The sequence below is a fragment of the Petromyzon marinus genome, unplaced genomic scaffold (genome assembly GCF_048934315.1).
Source record: "Petromyzon marinus isolate PM22_M1 ecotype Great Lakes invasive population unplaced genomic scaffold, UKy_Petmar_22M1.pri1.0 PM_G_Scaffold_2, whole genome shotgun sequence".
Lineage (NCBI taxonomy): Eukaryota > Metazoa > Chordata > Hyperoartia > Petromyzontiformes > Petromyzontidae > Petromyzon > Petromyzon marinus.
In genome coordinates this window covers 1,904,935-1,923,579 of record NW_027422761.1, presented here as the reverse complement: position 1 = coordinate 1,923,579, position 18,645 = coordinate 1,904,935, and the positions used below count along the sequence as shown (strand labels likewise).

Genomic DNA, 18,645 nt, shown 5'->3' with positions numbered 1-18,645 from the left:
ACTTGAAGGGTTTCTCTCCTGTGTGAGTTCTCTCGTGCTGTGTGAAATCTCCAGTACGATCTGTGCTGTATGCACACCGGTCGCATTGGAGCCTTGTCCTACCGAGCTGTGCTGAGTGCCTTTGCTCCATCAGACCAATTCTGCAGAGGAAGCGTCAGAGGAAGCGTCAGCTGCAGACAGAAAAAAATAATATCCACACCATCTACACGTCAGTATCGATGCACAGAGGAAAGCATATATACACAGTAACACGTGACTTACACGTCTATACTTATTCATATATTCATGATACAGTGGAAAAGTGTCCCAAATTCATCACACGGGCTGTTATGGCACACAATGAGAGGGCAAATGGTTATAAACATGCCTGGAAGCCCTCGTATCTTCAAAATGAATGTTCACCCAAAACTCCGAGCACACAATTTCAGCTGTCTGGCTACAAAAGGAATATTTATGAGAGCTAAATTCAGCTGACATAGCAAAGGGTGTTGAAAACAATAGTATTTGTGTTAGGTAGAAATGCATAAATTAATGTTCAATCGCAACTTAGAGGTGTGAATCCAGGCTCAGATGTCCTTAAATGCTGGGATGAACAGTTTCCGACTTCAGCTGCATGTGCGTGCTGTGTTAACTCTCTGTTCCATTCTTATAAAGAGTTCCAGAGGAAAACAAAAAATAACTATTGTTATGATATAACCTCCGCGTTCAACAGAGTTAATAGACGTTACTGCAAACACAAACTGTACACTGTCACTGGGTAAACAGGCAGTGGCGTGTCTAGAATCATGCCTGGCCACCTTCATCTGCTTGGCATGAATGCTTCCTCACTCCACCAAATAATTGAGGATCAACGAACATAGCCGAGGCTAACTGGAGTTTGCGTGTCTCTCTCCGTGGTGAGATGTTAACTACCTCACCTGGTATACAGGAAGTATACCAGGCCGATAGACATTGACACACGTATTCTTGTTTCTTTCAGTAAAGTTACGTAGATAGAAAATAACAATAATTGATAATACAATTACATTAAATAAAGACCACTTGTGTTGCGATCAAAACGACGTGAGTTTTTTTGCTTTATTTACAGTGATTTATTTTTCTTGTTATTTTCATTTAATTTTCTATCTACGTGACTTTACCGAAAGAACCAAGAATATTCATTCCTGCAGTCACCAAAGTTTTAAGTCAAAACATTCACACACGTTGACAAAGCCTCACCTTGTGTTGTTGTGGGCAGGTCGCTTCTGATAACAAGAGCGGTATAGCAGCTCAAGCGGGCTTGGCCTGCTAACAAAAGAAAATAAAAACTGCGTGAATATTTACAATAAAACAAAGTTACAAAGTGGCGAGCCGAGTGAAGACAAATTAAACTTAAGCGAGATAATTAAAGTGAACGCAAATCAGGCGAGGGCAGGAGGCAAGGCCCCGGGTGGCTAGGCCCCGCGTTGTAAAGTTCCAACCTGGACATCGATTCCCATGCTCGCTGCTACTCAACTGACATCCCTACGAGAGAGAGCGAGGCTCTACCTTGGTAAACAACAACAACCACCACCACAACGACCACCACCACAACGATGAGAATTTCTCACCTCGGATTTCAGTGCAAGCGCGCACACGGCAGCTTCCTGTTACCTCGCGACAGCAGGAAGTAGTATGACGTCACTTCCCCCCCACGAGCGGCTCTCTAACTGAATAAATTATATGCTTAGTTTTTTCGGTAAAGTCACGTTGAAGAGAAACAACAAAATAATAATATATATTTTATATTTATATTATAAGAATATGAATTACTGCAGTCACGCAAGCTTTAAATCAAAATTTGGTTAAATTATGTTAATGAGGCCGGCCCAAATGTCGAGGGATGGGGGCGTGGGCGCTGAACCCGTCGCAATAAACTCGCGACGGCTTTAACGGACACATTATGTTAATGAGCTACCAGTCACTGGGCGTAGCTTTGCCCAAATAAGGATTGCAACTGGAACGATATCGGCAGTGACCCAAGCGGAGGTGACGTCACGCTCAAGAGCGCGGTGGACGGGGGTGGGGTGAATACCTTGGTGACGTGAAATCACTAGCGAGGCTCACATGAAATTGACTTTTCCAAGACAGAGGTTCTTTGTAAGCCATCTGGCTACCATGAGAGATTCGTTCATGAGGCTATCCACATATACAAGCACAGAGACAATTTCAACCGAGAAGATGGATTCTGGCTTAGCAATCATTGGAACGATTTGATAAACCATTTCAGGTCTTAATTGATTATTCACGCTTACAGTGGCTTTCAGACAGCATACATTAATTTTTCGTCTCCCCCCTTCTCTTTTCAGAACATAGATGGACTAGTCCTTCTAAATAAACTGCCAAATCGCTGCGCGTGGCGCTAACGTTTTAAAAATAAATAAATACACCGTTAAAAAATAAATACATTTATGCAAACCGACACACCTGATGACGACCGTTTGTGTTATGGTCAAAACGTCATGAGAATTTTTATTGTTATATATATATTTTATTATTTTATTGTTTCCCTTCAACGTGACTTTACCGAAAGAGCTAAGATTACGGAATATCATTTGGGTCATTTTTTTTTGTTACTCAAGATGAGATTTCTGATATTACTGCGTTTTTTTAAATATTTACATAACCAATAAAAATTTGTGTTTTTTTTTATTCAGACCGCGCCAATGCCAACGCGAGTGTTTATTGTTGATGGTGAGTTTTGTAAATCCGTCGTACGGTAAAAAGAATAAAGTTTTCCCCGAAAAAAAATAAAAATCTCTCCGCCCTGGAGCCAATCAAGTTTCAGTTTCTCCCCTCCCACGTGACGCGGAGTTTTCTGGTTCCTCCCCCTCCTTGCTCGCCGCCATTTTGAGAGTCGTGAGGGAGGTGAAGCCTGTGGCCTTGACAACGACGAAGATTCACCAGGGTCAGTGACAACCTCACACACACACACTGTGACAACCTCACACTCACACACACTGTGACAACCTCACACTCACACACACACACTGACAACCTCACACTCACACACACTGACAACCTCACACACACACTGACAACCTCACACTCACACACTGTGACAACCTCACACTCACACACACTGTGACAACCTCACACACACTGACAACCTCACACTCACACACTGTGACAACCTCACACTCACACACACTGTGACAACCTCACACACACTGACAACCTCACACTCACACACACTGTGACAACCTCACACTCACACACACACACTGACAACCTCACACACACTGTGACAACCTCACACACACACACTGACAACCTCACACTCACACACACTGACAACCTCACACTCACACACACTGACAACCTCACACTCACACACTGACAACCTCACACTCACACACTGACAACCTCACACTCACACACACTGACAACCTCACACTCACACACTGACAACCTCACACTCACACACACTGACAACCTCACACTCACACACACTGACAACCTCACACATTGACAACCTCACACTCACACACACTGACAACCTCACACTCACACATTGACAACCTCACACACACACACACTGTGACAACCTCACACTCACACACACTGACAACCTCACACACACTGACAACCTCACACTCACACACACTGACAACCTCACACACACACACTGACAATCTCACACTCACACACTGACAACCTCACACTCACACACACTGTGACAACCTCACACTCACACACACACTGTGACAACCTCACACTCACACACACACTGTGACAACCTCACACTCACACACACACTGTGACAACCTCACACTCACACACACTGTGACAACCTCACACACACACACTGACAACCTCACACTGACAACCTCACACTCACACACACTGTGACAACCTCACACACACACACTGACAACCTCACACTCACACACTGACAACATCACACTCACACACACACACTGACAACCTCACACTCACACACACACTGACAACCTCACACTCACACACACACTGTGACAACCTCACACTCACACACACACTGTGACAACCTCACACTCACACACACACTGTGACAACCTCACACTCACACACACTGTGACAACCTCACACACACACACTGACAACCTCACACTCACACACTGACAACATCACACTCACACACACACACTGACAACCTCACACTCACACACACACTGACAACCTCACACTCACACACACACTGTGACAACCTCACACTCACACACACACTGACAACCTCACACTCACACACACACTGACAACCTCACACTCACACACACACTGACAACCTCACACTCACACACACTGTGACAACCAAACACTCGCACACACACTGACAACCTCACACTCACACACACACTGACAACCTCACACTCACACACACTGACAACCTCACACACACACACTGACAACCTCACACACACACACTGACAACCTCACACTCACACACACACTGACAACCTCACACACACACACACTGACAACCTCACACACACACACTGACAACCTCACACACACTGACAACCTCACACACACACACTGACAACCTCACACTCACACACTGACAACCTCACACTCACACACACTCACTGACAACCTCACACTCACACACACTGACAACCTCACACACACACAGGCTGACAACCTCACACTCACACAGACTGACAATCTTACACACACACTGACAATCTCACACTCACACATTCTGACAATCTCACACACACACAGGCTGACAATCTCACACTCACACACACACTGGCAATCTCACACTCACACACAGACTGACAATCTCACACACAGACTGACAATCTCACACACACACACTGACAATCTCACACTCACACAGGCTGACAATCTCACACACACACTGACAATCTCACACTCACACAGGCTGACAATCTCACACACACACTGACAATCTCACACTCACACAGGCTGACAATCTCACACACACACACACTGACAATCTCACACTCACACACACACTGACAACCTCACACTCACACACTGACAATCTCACACTCACACACACTGACAATCTCTCACTCAAACACAGACTTACAATCTCACACTCACACCCTGCCCCAACACAATTAAGGCTGCACACGAGCAGGGCCGGATTAAGATTGTGTATGGCCCTGTGCTACACTTCACGTGGCCTTCACGTGGCCTCAAGGTGCACATGGCCTGGCACAAGCGTCGTGGTGACGTCACCACCACGTAGTGGCGAATGGCATTTGTTGTTGTTGTTGTTACTACAGGTACTTTGAGGCCCCCAGTAATATTCCCAAAAGGAAAACAAAGTTAAAGAACAATACAATTTATTTTTACAAGGCTAACGAGAAAATAAATTCAGCATTCACAACTGAAAAAAACTTTTTCTCTTAATCTCTGGAGGCCCTCCAGCTGGCGGAGGCCTCTGGGCTGCAGTTCCTAAAGCCCCCACGCCTCAATCCGGCCCTGCACACGGTCGATGCTTGTCTCTGTAGTGTGCGTGTGATTTTGTGTGTAACGTGTAAGGTTTATCTGCAGAGTCGATCGCATGGAGAAGTCCTCGACAGAGCCCGGTGCTAAAAGGCACCAATGTGACCGGTGTACCTACAGCACGGATCACGCTGAACACATGAAGCATCATCAGAGAACACACACGGGCGAAAAGCCATTCCGGTGCACCGTGTGTGAGAAGGCATTTGCTTGTTTAACAAATCTAAAAATTCACCAGAGAACACACACGGGCGAAAAGCCATTCAGGTGCACCGTGTGTGAGAAGGCATTTGCTTGTTTAACAAATCTAAAAATTCACCAGAGAACACACACGGGCGAAAAGCCATTCAAGTGCACCGTGTGTGAGAAGGCATTTGTGCATTCATCATATATTCGAATTCACCAGAGAATGCACACGGGTGAGAAGCCCTACAAGTGCACTCTGTGCATGAAGGCATTTACTCGTTTAGAAATTCTTCAACATCATCAGAGTACACATACAGGCGAGAAGCTGTACAAGTGCACCGTGTGTGAGAAGGCATTTCCCTATTCAAACTCTCTTCGGATTCACCAGAGAACACACACGGGCGAGAAGCCCTACAAGTGCAGTGTGTGTGGGAAAGCATTTTCCTATTCAAACTATCTTCGGATTCACCAGAGAACACACACAGGCGACAAGCCCTACAAGTGCACCGTGTGTGGGAAAGGGTTTATCGCGTCAGGACAACGAACGATGCATGAAAAGATCCACGAGAGGGTGAAATCTACTTGTGAAGGCCAAAGTGCCGCTGCCATGAGTCCATCTCTCATAAAACAAGAACCGGAAGAAAATGACAACTTTGCTACGTGGCCAGGAGTGATGGTGGAGTGTGAAGAAGAGATAACGGTGAAGCGTGAAGGTCAGGGTTCGACTCGAGGTGGTGACCTCCTGGTGGATGGAGTCAGCGTCAAGCGGGAAGAGGAGAACTGAGACTGTCGCTTGTGATTGCCCGGTCGCTTCTGAACACATTCTCCTGCGGAGGGAGCTAGTAGGAACGTTGGGTTGCCCCGTCAATGGCCAGGGTCAACGGCGGCGCCACCACGTGGTGTATTCCGCAAATATGCCCGACTGTGAGGGCTGGCACAAGCCGGCGTGAGTAGGTTAAACGTTGAGTTTTATAAGGGCACCACGGGGTGACCAGCCCCTCACCACCCAGCCCCACCCAGCCCCTCCCCTCTCCACCCAGCCCCACCCCTCTCATTTTTGGATGCACGACGGACAGACAGACACAATAATCCCCTGTGGGCTGGTGGTGTAACCAGGAAGTTCCTACCAGTAAAAGGCGTCGTGTAGCTCAGTCGGCATTACTGGGAAAAATAACCATTTGTCTAATCTTGATTTGAAGCTTTAGTGATTTCTTTGTCTATTAAACTGGAAAAGGACTTTGGCCACATTTGTGCTACGTTTTTTTTGTTTGGGGGGGGGATGTTATAGATTGCGTAAATATATACCCGGTGCGGGTTGTAAACATCGCCCCCTAGGGAGACAAAGGTGGTCAGCCGTGGTGCTGGCTACCCACCCTCTTCAGTGCCATTCGGGGCTTCAGATGTGTTGCTCGCTAGTGTATAATGTAACATAGACTCACAAAGAGACCCAGAGACTCATCACACAGATACCCATAGACTAATCACACATACCCATAGACTATTTAGAGACCCATAGACTCACACAGAGCCATAGACTCATCATACAGAGACCCATATACTCACACAGAGACCCATAGACTCATCACACAGATACCCATAGACTAATCACACATACCCATAGACTCATCACACAGAGACCCATAGACTCATCACACAGAGACCCATAGACTCATCACACAGAGACCCATTGACTCATCATACAGAGACCCATAGACTCACCACGCAGAGACCCATAGACTCATCACACAGAGATCCATAGACTCATCACACAGAGACCCATAGACTCATCACACAGATACCCAGACTCACCACAGAGACAGTCGACTGATCACACAGAGACCCATTGTAATAAAATAATTGCATTGTGAAAATTCTAAATTTTTCTGAAATGTTAATTGTGTAATGTAATGAACGATGTGTTAAAGTGTCATTACAAACGTGTGTGTTGTGTGTATCATTGTGATTGATATTCTTGTTTAATATGTATGTATATTATTATTTGCGGTTATGCATAAAGTTTATCACGACTTATTATCTTTCAGTTTACCTTGTGTTATGAGGTGTGGTTCAGAGGATGAGGATGGGAGAAAATCTGGGTCACGTGACCTTGATGGTTGAGGACCAGAAGTTTCATCCTCTTCCTCGTCTAGTGAGAATGATTCTGGTGCATCAGGAATCGGCAGTCCTTCTCCGTGGGGTCCTGGGCGTGTAGCTGATGGAATGTTTGGATAATGCCCAGTCCACTTTTAATTCTTTGACAAACCTTTCCTAACTGGAGGCGCCATGCAGAAGTAACAATTGCCGATATGATCTGTTGGCTCTCTCCAAATCATTGGCACTGCAAAAGGCATAGATTTCCTGTTCAACCACTGGTGAAGATTCGTTGCACAAGTGTTGCAGTATAGAAGACAGTATATAAGGCTAGCGGTCACGAGTGGTAATAACAGGCTAGGTAGCAGAGAGGGAGCGATATTGGATCTTCAGGAAGGTTCAAGAACCTTCGAGAGAGTTCGAGAAGTAGGGGCGTGGCCAGGGGTGGGTGGATGGCCACGCTGGGGGTAAAAAGGGGGCGAGGAGCGAGGTTCTGGGCTGCCGTGGGAGTCAGGGGTCGTTGCTGTGTCGCAAGTCGTCGCTGTCAAGAGAACCCTCACCAGTCAGTGTGTCTGCGAGTCATTACACGTGGATTGTGTGTGTTGGGTAGAGGGGGCTAAATAGGAGCAGCCTGAACTTCTGTTGACCCCAATCCCTCGTGAAAACCTTCGTCTTAAAGCATCATTAAACATGTTCACTATACGCAGTATTAGGGAGTATTTAGCTGCTATAGATTTCCACATTTCATATAAGCCCCTTCGTTCAGCTATCATTTGTGATAACCGGGTAGTTTCTGGCTTTACCTAGTAAAATATATAGTTTAATCAGCAGTAGCCTACTTTAGGAGCTTAATATAATACATTAATTACCTGCTATAATCACCCAGAAATGTCTGTCCGTCCCGTGCGTGACGTCACTACACAGGAGGCCTACCCCCCGCGTGACGTCACTCCACATGAACCCCTCTCCCTTCATTAATATTCACGCACGCATGGAAATTTACACTGACGCACAAGAAGGTCGCGCACTCCACATGCCGCACCCCTTTCCCTTCATGAATATTCATGAGCGGGTGACGTCACTCTACATGCCGCACCCCTCCACAACCATGAGCCGGAGACGTCACTCCACATGGGGCAACCCCCACCCCCCCACGATTAATAATCACGAGCTGAACAATTTTTCTATTAAATATTTAAGACTTACTGCAATATACACCCGTCCTTGGACGGGCAAAAAAGCTCGTCTCACATATTAAACTAAAACAATTTAATAAATCAAAATAGCAACCAGTAACGCCTAAAACAACTGTCTTATTAAGGTTACGAGCGCGAGGGGTGACGTCACGCGGGGGGGGGTGGGGTCCGTGACGTCACACGGTCGCCCGCAACCACTCTCCCGTATCGTGACGTCACGAACGCCTGCAACCAACCCCGCACCGTGACGTCACGAGCGCAGCTGCAGGGTGACGTCACCGAGCGTGTGGCTGGCTGAGGTAAAAACAATACAAAACTATATATTTTTCTATAAATCATATTAAACATTTCGGGGTTTATATCAAGTAGAGGACGTGGGGCGGCTGTTATTTTACGTTGCCGAGTAGTTTATTTATAAATACAATTTTACACGTCTTTTTTTTTAAGACTTCGGAGTTGCTACGTCTGAGGGGGGTTTTTTGTTCTTAATTTTTTTCTCACCCCTTGAAGGTCACGAAACAAGCGATAAAAAGTGCGGGAATCCGAGTGTTTATAAATAACAAAAACAATATTACACGCTGGGGGGGGGGGGGGCGGGTTAAAAGTCGCCTCATAGAAAAAAAGAGCGGGAAACTGTAAAAAGTTGTGAGGTGATGGATTTATTTTATTTTTTATTTGGTATCACGCTGTGAGCCACGACCCAGCGTCGCTTTCGTGAGGGTGAAACTTTCATCAGCCTCATGGGGTCCACAACATTTTACTTTGCTTGGAAATACGACGTTTTACACCACCCCCTCCCATCCCCAGCGATTCGATTGCTGTGCAGTGTTTGGAATGTGCTAGGAGATGTTAACTACCTCGCCTGTCATCATCACGGTGACTAGGAGATGTTAACTACCTCGCCTGTTGTCATCACGGTGACTAGGAGATGTTAACTACCTCGCCTGTTATCATCACGGTGACTAGGAGATGTTAACTACCTCGCCTGTCGTCATCACGGTGACTAGGAGATGTTAACTACCTCGCCTGTTATCACGGTGACTAGGAGATGTTAACTACCTCGCCTGTTATCATCACGGTGACTAGGAGATGTTAACTACCTCGCCTGTTATCATCACGGTGACTAGGAGATGTTAACTACCTCGCCTGTTATCATCACGGTGACTAGGAGATGTTAACTACCTCGCCTGTTGTCATCAAGGTGACTAGGAGATGTTAACTACCTCGCCTGTTATCATCACGGTGACTAGGAGATGTTAACTACCTCGCCTGTTATCATCACGGTGACTAGGAGATGTTAACTACCTCGCCTGTTATCATCACGGTGACTAGGAGATGTTAACTACCTCGCCTGTTATCATCACGGTGACTAGGAGATGTTAACTACCTCGCCTGTCATCTTCACGGTGACTAGGAGATGTTAACTACCTCGCCTGTTGTCATCACGGTGACTAGGAGATGTTAACTACCTCGCCTGTTATCATCACGGTGACTAGGAGATGTTAACTACCTCGCCTGTCGTCATCACGGTGACTAGGAGATGTTAACTACCTCGCCTGTTATCACGGTGACTAGGAGATGTTAACTACCTCGCCTGTTATCATCACGGTGACTAGGAGATGTTAACTACCTCGCCTGTTATCATCACGGTGACTAGGAGATGTTAACTACCTCGCCTGTTATCATCACGGTGACTAGGAGATGTTAACTACCTCGCCTGTTGTCATCAAGGTGACTAGGAGATGTTAACTACCTCGCCTGTTATCATCACGGTGACTAGGAGATGTTAACTACCTCGCCTGTTATCATCACGGTGACTAGGAGATGTTAACTACCTCGCCTGTTATCATCACGGTGACTAGGAGATGTTAACTACCTCGCCTGTTATCATCACGGTGACTAGGAGATGTTAACTACCTCGCCTGTCATCTTCACGGTGACTAGGAGATGTTAACTACCTCGCCTGTTGTCATCACGGTGACTAGGAGATGTTAACTACCTCGCCTGTTATCACGATGACTAGGAGATGTTAACTACCTCGCCTGTTATCACGGTGACTAGGAGATGTTAACTACCTCGCCTGTCATCACGGTGACTAGGAGATGTTAACTACCTCGCCTGTCGTCATCACGGTGACTAGGAGATGTTAACTACCTCGCCTGTTGTCATCACGGTGACTAGGAGATGTTAACTACCTCGCCTGTTATCATCACGGTGACTAGGAGATGTTAACTACCTCGCCTGTTATCATCACGGTGACTAGGAGATGTTAACTACCTCGCCTGTTATCATCACGGTGACTAGGAGATGTTAACTACCTCGCCTGTTGTCATCAAGGTGACTAGGAGATGTTAACTACCTCGCCTGTTATCATCACGGTGACTAGGAGATGTTAACTACCTCGCCTGTTATCATCACGGTGACTAGGAGATGTTAACTACCTCGCCTGTTATCATCACGGTGACTAGGAGATGTTAACTACCTCGCCTGTTATCATCACGGTGACTAGGAGATGTTAACTACCTCGCCTGTCATCTTCACGGTGACTAGGAGATGTTAACTACCTCGCCTGTCATCATCACGGTGACTAGGAGATGTTAACTACCTCGCCTGTTGTCATCACGGTGACTAGGAGATGTTAACTACCTCGCCTGTTATCACGGTGACTAGGAGATGTTAACTACCTCGCCTGTTATCACGGTGACTAGGAGATGTTAACTACCTCGCCTGTCATCACGGTGACTAGGAGATGTTAACTACCTCGCCTGTCGTCATCACGGTGACTAGGAGATGTTAACTACCTCGCCTGTTGTCATCACGGTGACTAGGAGATGTTAACTACCTCGCCTGTTATCATCACGGTGACTAGGAGATGTTAACTACCTCGCCTGTTATCATCACGGTGGCTAGGAGATGTTAACTACCTCGCCTGTTATCATCACGGTGACTAGGAGATGTTAACTACCTCGCCTGTCGTCATCACGGTGACTAGGAGATGTTAACTACCTCGCCTGTTATCATCACGGTGACTAGGAGATGTTAACTACCTCGCCTGTTATCATCACGGTGACTAGGAGATGTTAACTACCTCGCCTGTCATCATCACCGTGACTAGGAGATGTTAACTACCTCGCCTGTTGTCATCAAGGTGACTAGGAGATGTTAACTACCTCGCCTGTTATCATCACGGTGACTAGGAGATGTTAACTACCTCGCCTGTTATCATCACGGTGACTAGGAGATGTTAACTACCTCGCCTGTTGTCATCAAGGTGACTAGGAGATGTTAACTACCTCGCCTGTTATCATCACGGTGACTAGGAGATGTTAACTACCTCGCCTGTTATCATCACGGTGACTAGATGTTAACATCCTCGCCTGGCCTACAGGAGATCGTCGGTTCGCGCCCAGGCCCTGACCACGCTTGCTCCTGCTGCTGTATATTTGGAGTCTGCGTCTCTCTCCCCATGTTGATTGCGTGGATTTGTCTCAGGGTCCTCCGATTTTTCCCGATACGGGGCCATCCATTTAGTTCGTTGTCATGGAGGGGGATACCCAAAATGCGTACGCTTGCATATGGGGGGGTCTACTCACAATGTACGCATAGGAAATGGGGGGGGGGGGTTAAAGCCTCGATAATAATGCAGCCGGCGGTGGACTATCTGTTTGCTTAAACACGTTAATATTAATAATTGATCATTTCTGCGTGGATTACATATCGGCCGTTCTACAGGATTCTAGGGGGTGGGGGGGGGGGGTGATGCGTCAGGCGAACGTACGTAGGCAGGTGGGGGGGGGGGGGGGGGTGTGTAAAAAGTCCGCGTGCGTACGGGGTCAGGTTTTGACAGATTTTTGCGTACGCACGAAAGGGATGGCCCCTACACATTTAGATACTGTACAGCACTCTACACGGAGTGATCCCAGCTGTCCGGCAATGGTTTGTGTGATCATTCTCTGTACTACAGAGTGGCATGTGTGTCATCTCCATTGGTTTCCTCCGAGTTTCCCTCCCATAGCTAAACCCACAAACACAGTGGAACTGGTACTTGCCAGAACCACATCCCAAAGCTAAAAGATTACCTGGAAATGGCTGTGGGAGGGATCACAGCAACATCGCCCCCTCTTGTGCAAACTTGGCAGGACCCCTCCTGAAGAAGAGTTGAGACTCAGTGGGGCTTTCCTGAGCAACAGGCGTATTCATACATTAACAATACGGATGAATACAGACGGCACATTGAGTGTGGCATGCAGTCATTATCCTCTGCCATTGTCAATCGACTTCTGGAACGAAGGCCTCCCCAATTCGTCCCAATCTCAAGTGGTGAGGACTCAACACAGCCAGTCAGCCACTGACAAGCTCACTCACCCATTAACTCACTCACCCACCACACTGCAGGTCACAGCAGCACATTCGCGCAGCTAGTCAGCCACTGACAAGCTCCCTCACCCACTAACTCATTCATCCAACCACCCACTCATCACATTGAAGGTTACGACAGCACGCTAAGCCAGCCAGCCACTGACAGGCTCACTCACCCACTAATTCACTTGCACCCACTCACCAAACTGCAAGCACAACAAGACACTCACTGAGCCAACCAGCCACTGACTAGTTCACTCACTCACCCACGCACGCATCCACTTACCCACTCACCACATTGCAGGTCACGACAGCACACTAAAGCCAGTCGGCCACTCACAGGCTCACTCACCCACTAACTCACCCACCCACTCACCAAACTGCAGGCACAACAAGACACTCACTGAACCAGTCAGCCACTGACAAGTTCACTCACCCAGAAACCCATCCACTCACCCCACCACCCTGCAGGTCACAACACACTCACCCTCGCAGAGGTTTTTGGGCAAGCGTTGCGCACTTTCAGATGCGCTTCTGCGTCCGTCTGGAACCATTTTCCTTCCGCTATTAGGAATCCACTGAAACTGTGCATTTTAAAATCATCTAGATTGAAGACTAATTTCTTTTGCACTGGTCTTTGTGTTTTGTTTCTTGTCCTCTACCCGTACCTCCGATTAGCAAGGTTCGCTCTGTACGGTGTGAAATAAGTTCAACGTGCATACACCCAGCCCATCAGCCACTTACAAGTTCGCTCACTCACCCACAAACTCATCCACCCACTCACCAAACCGCAGGTCAGAACACTCCCCCTGCTCAGCAATTTATCCTCTAAAACCGTCGCTCTCCCAACTGATTTCTGTTTGCTTCGCCATCGTACTGTACCTCACTTGCTTCCGTCATTATGCTGACCAAGATCTCTCGCCGCCCTTAACGAACGAGACCGCACCCCGGTGCTCTCTCTGGAGCTCTGAGCCAGTCAATAAACGGCAGGAGCTCGCAAAAAAAAAACGCGAACGCATTTCGCGCACTCCATGCGAAAACGTGTTTCACCCGCGATTCGTTTCCCTCAACCAGAACGGCGGCGACTGGGAACAGGAGAACTGGCGACCCCCCGGGGCCAGTGGTCAGGCGGGGAGGAAATGTCGGCGCACGAACAAATTCTGGTGTGCAACTTGAGGAAGTGCCGGCGCATTGTCGGCGACTTCGCCTGGGTCACCTCCTGCTCGCATCTCTTTTGCGACGAGGACGGCGAACGCGAGTTCAAGACGGGGGCGGCCGCCTGCCCGGCGTGCGGCGCCTTGCCGCGCGGCAGCCTGGACGTGGTGCGGGTCTGCTTGAACCCCCCCGAGGAGCACAAGTCCATGGTGCTGGCGGGCCTAGGGCCGGACGTCATCCAGGAGATATGTTCGCGGGCGCTTTCATTCTGGATCTTTCAGGTATCGGCGACGGATCGGTGACTTTTTAAAAATAAAAATAAAATTTATTTTTAAAAAGTAACAAACTGAAATGTTTTATATTTTAGCGGATAAAGTCCCACTGAGCTACGTAACCTCTTTTTTTTGCAGAAGCGACCTGGCCATCACGAATGATAGCCCAACCCAAGCGGCTGTTATCATCACGTGGAAATTTACAGCAGTCAAATACTCTAAAACGCGTTAGATGTCGTTTCTAAACATTGGGAGGGAAAAATCAGAGGACCTGGAGAAAATCCACACGGCCACTGGGAGAACGTGCAAACTCCAAACGTAAGTAGTGACTAACTCGGAGACAAAAAGACTTGGAGGCATTTCTTTATTTAGCGAGCACCATTGGAATGACGCAGTTAATATTTAGTCCGTCTATTATCGGTGGCACTACTTAGAACATGTACAGCGTTTAAGATGTCACTCTTGAATTAATTTGCGTGATTTATGAATATTTTTCTCCTGCTGGGTTCTTTCGGTAAAGTCACGTAGAATGGAGATAAAATAATAAAAATAATAACAGAATTTATTATGTTATTATTATTTTAATTTTTATTACAGAATAAATTCTGTTTTATTTTTTTATCTCAATTCTACGTGGTGACTTTACCGAAAGAACCCAGAAGATGAATCCCTGCAGTCACGAAAGCTTTAAATTGAAAATTATGAATATTTGTTTTTCATTCTTTCGATTTTTTTTTGGAGCTTCGTCATTCCCAGAGGCTTCGCTAACCGAGTTATTCTTCTACACGTAAGTCCCCTTGCGCGTACGGCTCTTTAACCGATAAAAAATACGTTTAATCAAATTTTCCATCTCGCAGGTGCACCAGGAGAGACTGTATCAGGAACACTTGGCCGTGAAATCAAAGAGGCTCAGGGTGCAGTCTGAGGACCGCTTCAAGCAGGAGATCCAGAACAAGGTCACGGAGGTCGCCACTCTGAAGCGGCAGTTCTCGCTTGCCAAGAGCGAGCTGGCCAAGTTCAAGAAGAGGTACAACGAGGCTGCCGAGAAACTGCTGGAGAGGGACCGGGAGCAGAAGAAACTGCAGGTCTCCTACGATCGCCTCTGCCTGCGATTCTCCGCTATCGACGAGGGGAGACGCGCTGAGGAGGAGGAGGCTCTGAACGGCGCGGCGTCCTCGCCATTCATAGTGAGATTCGGTAGGGCCGTTTGAACTTTAGTAATAGGTTTTTACCCTTTTAGCTGGCACAAAAACTGACACCTTTATTCAAGGCATCATGTTTGCAATAACCACAACACAAGCAGTCAAAATGCAAACAAAAGAGACAACTCTGATAATAATATGCACTGTCCTTGAATTTGATTGGTCCACACCCGAGACGGCTTTTCTTAGAGCCTAGTCTCCACTGATGTTGGACCAGAAGACGCCAAAAGGCGTACAACTCAAAAACAGCGCACCATCAGGGAGTATTGAGGGCTCGGGGTAAACCTTTACATTATGAGACCTCCTTTGCCAGTAACAAGATATAGGAATAGGTTTTTACCCTTTTGGCTGGCACAACAAAAACTGACACCTTTATACAAGGAATCATGTTTGCAATAACCACAACACAAGCAGTCAAAAATGCAAACGAAAAGAAACAACTCTGGTAATGATATGTTTGAACTTTGTTAGGAACCGACCAAGCAGGGAAAATGGGGATAGGTTCATACGGTGACGTTTTGTACGTAATGTAATTTTTTCCCCCACCCCCCCTCCCCCCTGTAGCAGAGACGTCGACCCCGCGAACATCGCAAGGCGCGGAGGGAAACGCGTGGAGCTGGATGATGAAGACGCCTCCGTGCTGCCGCCCTGAGGGGACGGAGTTTGCGCCGAGGCCGTTGTTTTTCGACGGCAGCCCCCCGGGCAGGTCGCCGCAATCCGACGGCTTCCTCCGCTTCCCCTTCCCCGCCAAAGCCGCGGTGACCGGAGCCAGGAAGTGACCTCCCCCCGGTAACAACGCGAGAGTCCTTCCCTTCGCGCCCGCCTCCTCGCCCTCCAATGCGGTCGCAAGGGGTTCCCCAAAAAAAAAACTCGTGGGGAAAAAAAACGACGCAAAAAGGACCTTGCCCACTGGCCTCACCACTCATCAGATTCCTGTGGTCTTAACGCTGCCCGCAGGTCATCTGCCTACTACCCTGTGGCGCTTGGCAGGAGCCTCTCGTCGTCACCGCCAGTCGATTGCCTCCTCTGAGCGCAAACGGAATCCGAATCGGAAATATTTATTTACGCTGGAGGTAGGAATCCGACAAGCTGTGAAGCTCTTTTCCCACAGACTTCTGGTCGGGGGCCCCGGGGTAAAAACGTTACAGCGACAAACAAATACAAAAAACCACGTCGTGCACAAGCGTCACGGGGTCCACGCGTGCGAGCGCGCGCCTCGTCGCCCCCGTCAGTTGTGTTCGGAGAGCCGCTCGCTGGAGATTCTCACGCACGACGACGACGATAACGCCGCGTCATTGAGCTATCGTTTGTGATGGCCAGGTCGCTTATGAAAATAGCTGCGTGGGTCGGTGGGTCCTCGGCCTGGTAAAATGAAAAATAAATTTGTTGAGTTTAATAGTTTCAATTCGTTACTACTTTAACGCACACCAATTGTGTTCTGGGAGAGCAAACCCACAACGTTGACAGTGGAGTTTGACGTCCCGCTTGGTGATCACCACCAGCGGCAGTAACTGAACGACCGCACTCCGTTCACGTGACAAACGTCTCCCATTGGCCGTGCCGGGTGGGGCTCATAGGGTTACGTCACTTTCACATCCATCAGAAACTTTTGTCTATACTGGAGGAATCCGTGCAGCCCTACAGGAGGTTGTAGGTGCGATCCCAATTCTGACAGCTGCTGCCGTATATTTGGAGCTTGCGTCTCTCTCACTCTCTCATCATCATCATCACCACAGTGGCTATGAGATGTAACTACCTCGCCCGGTCTACAGGAGGTCGTGGGTTCGATCCCGACTCTGACAGCTGCTGCTATAAACCGTGGCCGATGAGCTCCCGCTTTCGACCCCGCCGATTTGCGTGCTGGAGAGTAAACCCATGACATTTACCGCTTGAGCACCGTTAATTTTTTCCAGCGGGTAGGTTACCAGGTGTCGTCGTTGGCGTTCGGGGGAGGGGGGACAGGCCGGTGGTGGCGGCGCTCGTGACGGCACAGAGGGGTTTGCCGTTTAGAATCTCGCTGCGGCCGACCCGGGAGTTACCGTGGTGCGCGTTGTTTCTCAATGTTGTGTTGCTGTTCACAAGAGGGAACCTGTTCCATTTGTTTTTCATTAAAAAGTTTAGGACTTTGCGGCCGCCAAAAACACTTCCTTTACATTACACAGACCACCCATACAGGTCGACACAACAACCGCCATTCGCCACTAAGTGGCGGTGACCTCACCACATCGCTTGTGCCAGGCTATGTGCATGTTGAGGCCACGTGAAGTGCCGAAGGCCCACTGGTAGGAGGTTATGGGGCAGACCCAGGTGCCAGGGGTCCACTGACTGAAATGAATGGCCGATGCACCACCTGTGCCCCGTACTGTGCCAACTTGCTGTGCTTCAGCCACCCAACTGCCCAGCAGCAGCATTCACGAGCCTCCTCCAATTAGGCCGATCTAGACACCACTGGTACCAGTCCACTCAGCTCCACATCCTCTTGTACCACATCACTCCATCTCTTCTCGTTTAGCCCCCTCTATCTGGCTGAACAAAAGCTGTTTAGGCATGTGGGCTACATGACCCAACTAATGCAACCTTGCCTGCCAGAGGAGCTCACCGATGGGATTTTGTCCAGATCTTTTAAAGATCTGTGAGCTCCTCACACAATCCAGCCTGGTTAAACCCAGGATGGATCGTAGGCAGGCCAGCCTAAATGTTTCT

The 18,645-nt window shown here is 48.1% G+C and overlaps 1 protein-coding gene across 1 annotated transcript; it reads left to right on the top strand.

Annotated features, from left to right (window-relative positions):
- Positions 1–2,903: 2,903 nt before the first annotated feature.
- Positions 2,904–18,070, top strand: LOC142912320 (E3 ubiquitin-protein ligase CCNB1IP1-like). Its single transcript, XM_076060488.1, has 4 exons — positions 2,904–2,926; positions 14,388–14,749; positions 15,598–15,937; positions 16,507–18,070. Exons 2-4 carry the CDS (start codon positions 14,453–14,455, stop codon positions 16,719–16,721), a joined length of 852 nt encoding a protein of 283 aa, XP_075916603.1. The 5' UTR covers positions 2,904–2,926; positions 14,388–14,452; the 3' UTR covers positions 16,722–18,070.
- The last annotated feature ends 575 nt before the right edge of the window (positions 18,071–18,645 follow it).

Excerpts from the sequence above, each read along its gene's own strand:
- LOC142912320 (XM_076060488.1), top strand. The coding sequence starts at position 14,453 with ATGTCGGCGCACGAACAAATTCTGGTGTGCAACTTGAGGAAGTGCCGG. Across the intron at positions 14,750-15,597 it reads TTTCATTCTGGATCTTTCAG|GTGCACCAGGAGAGACTGTA; the intron begins GTATCGGCGACG and ends TCCATCTCGCAG. Across the intron at positions 15,938-16,506 it reads GCCATTCATAGTGAGATTCG|CAGAGACGTCGACCCCGCGA; the intron begins GTAGGGCCGTTT and ends TCCCCCCTGTAG.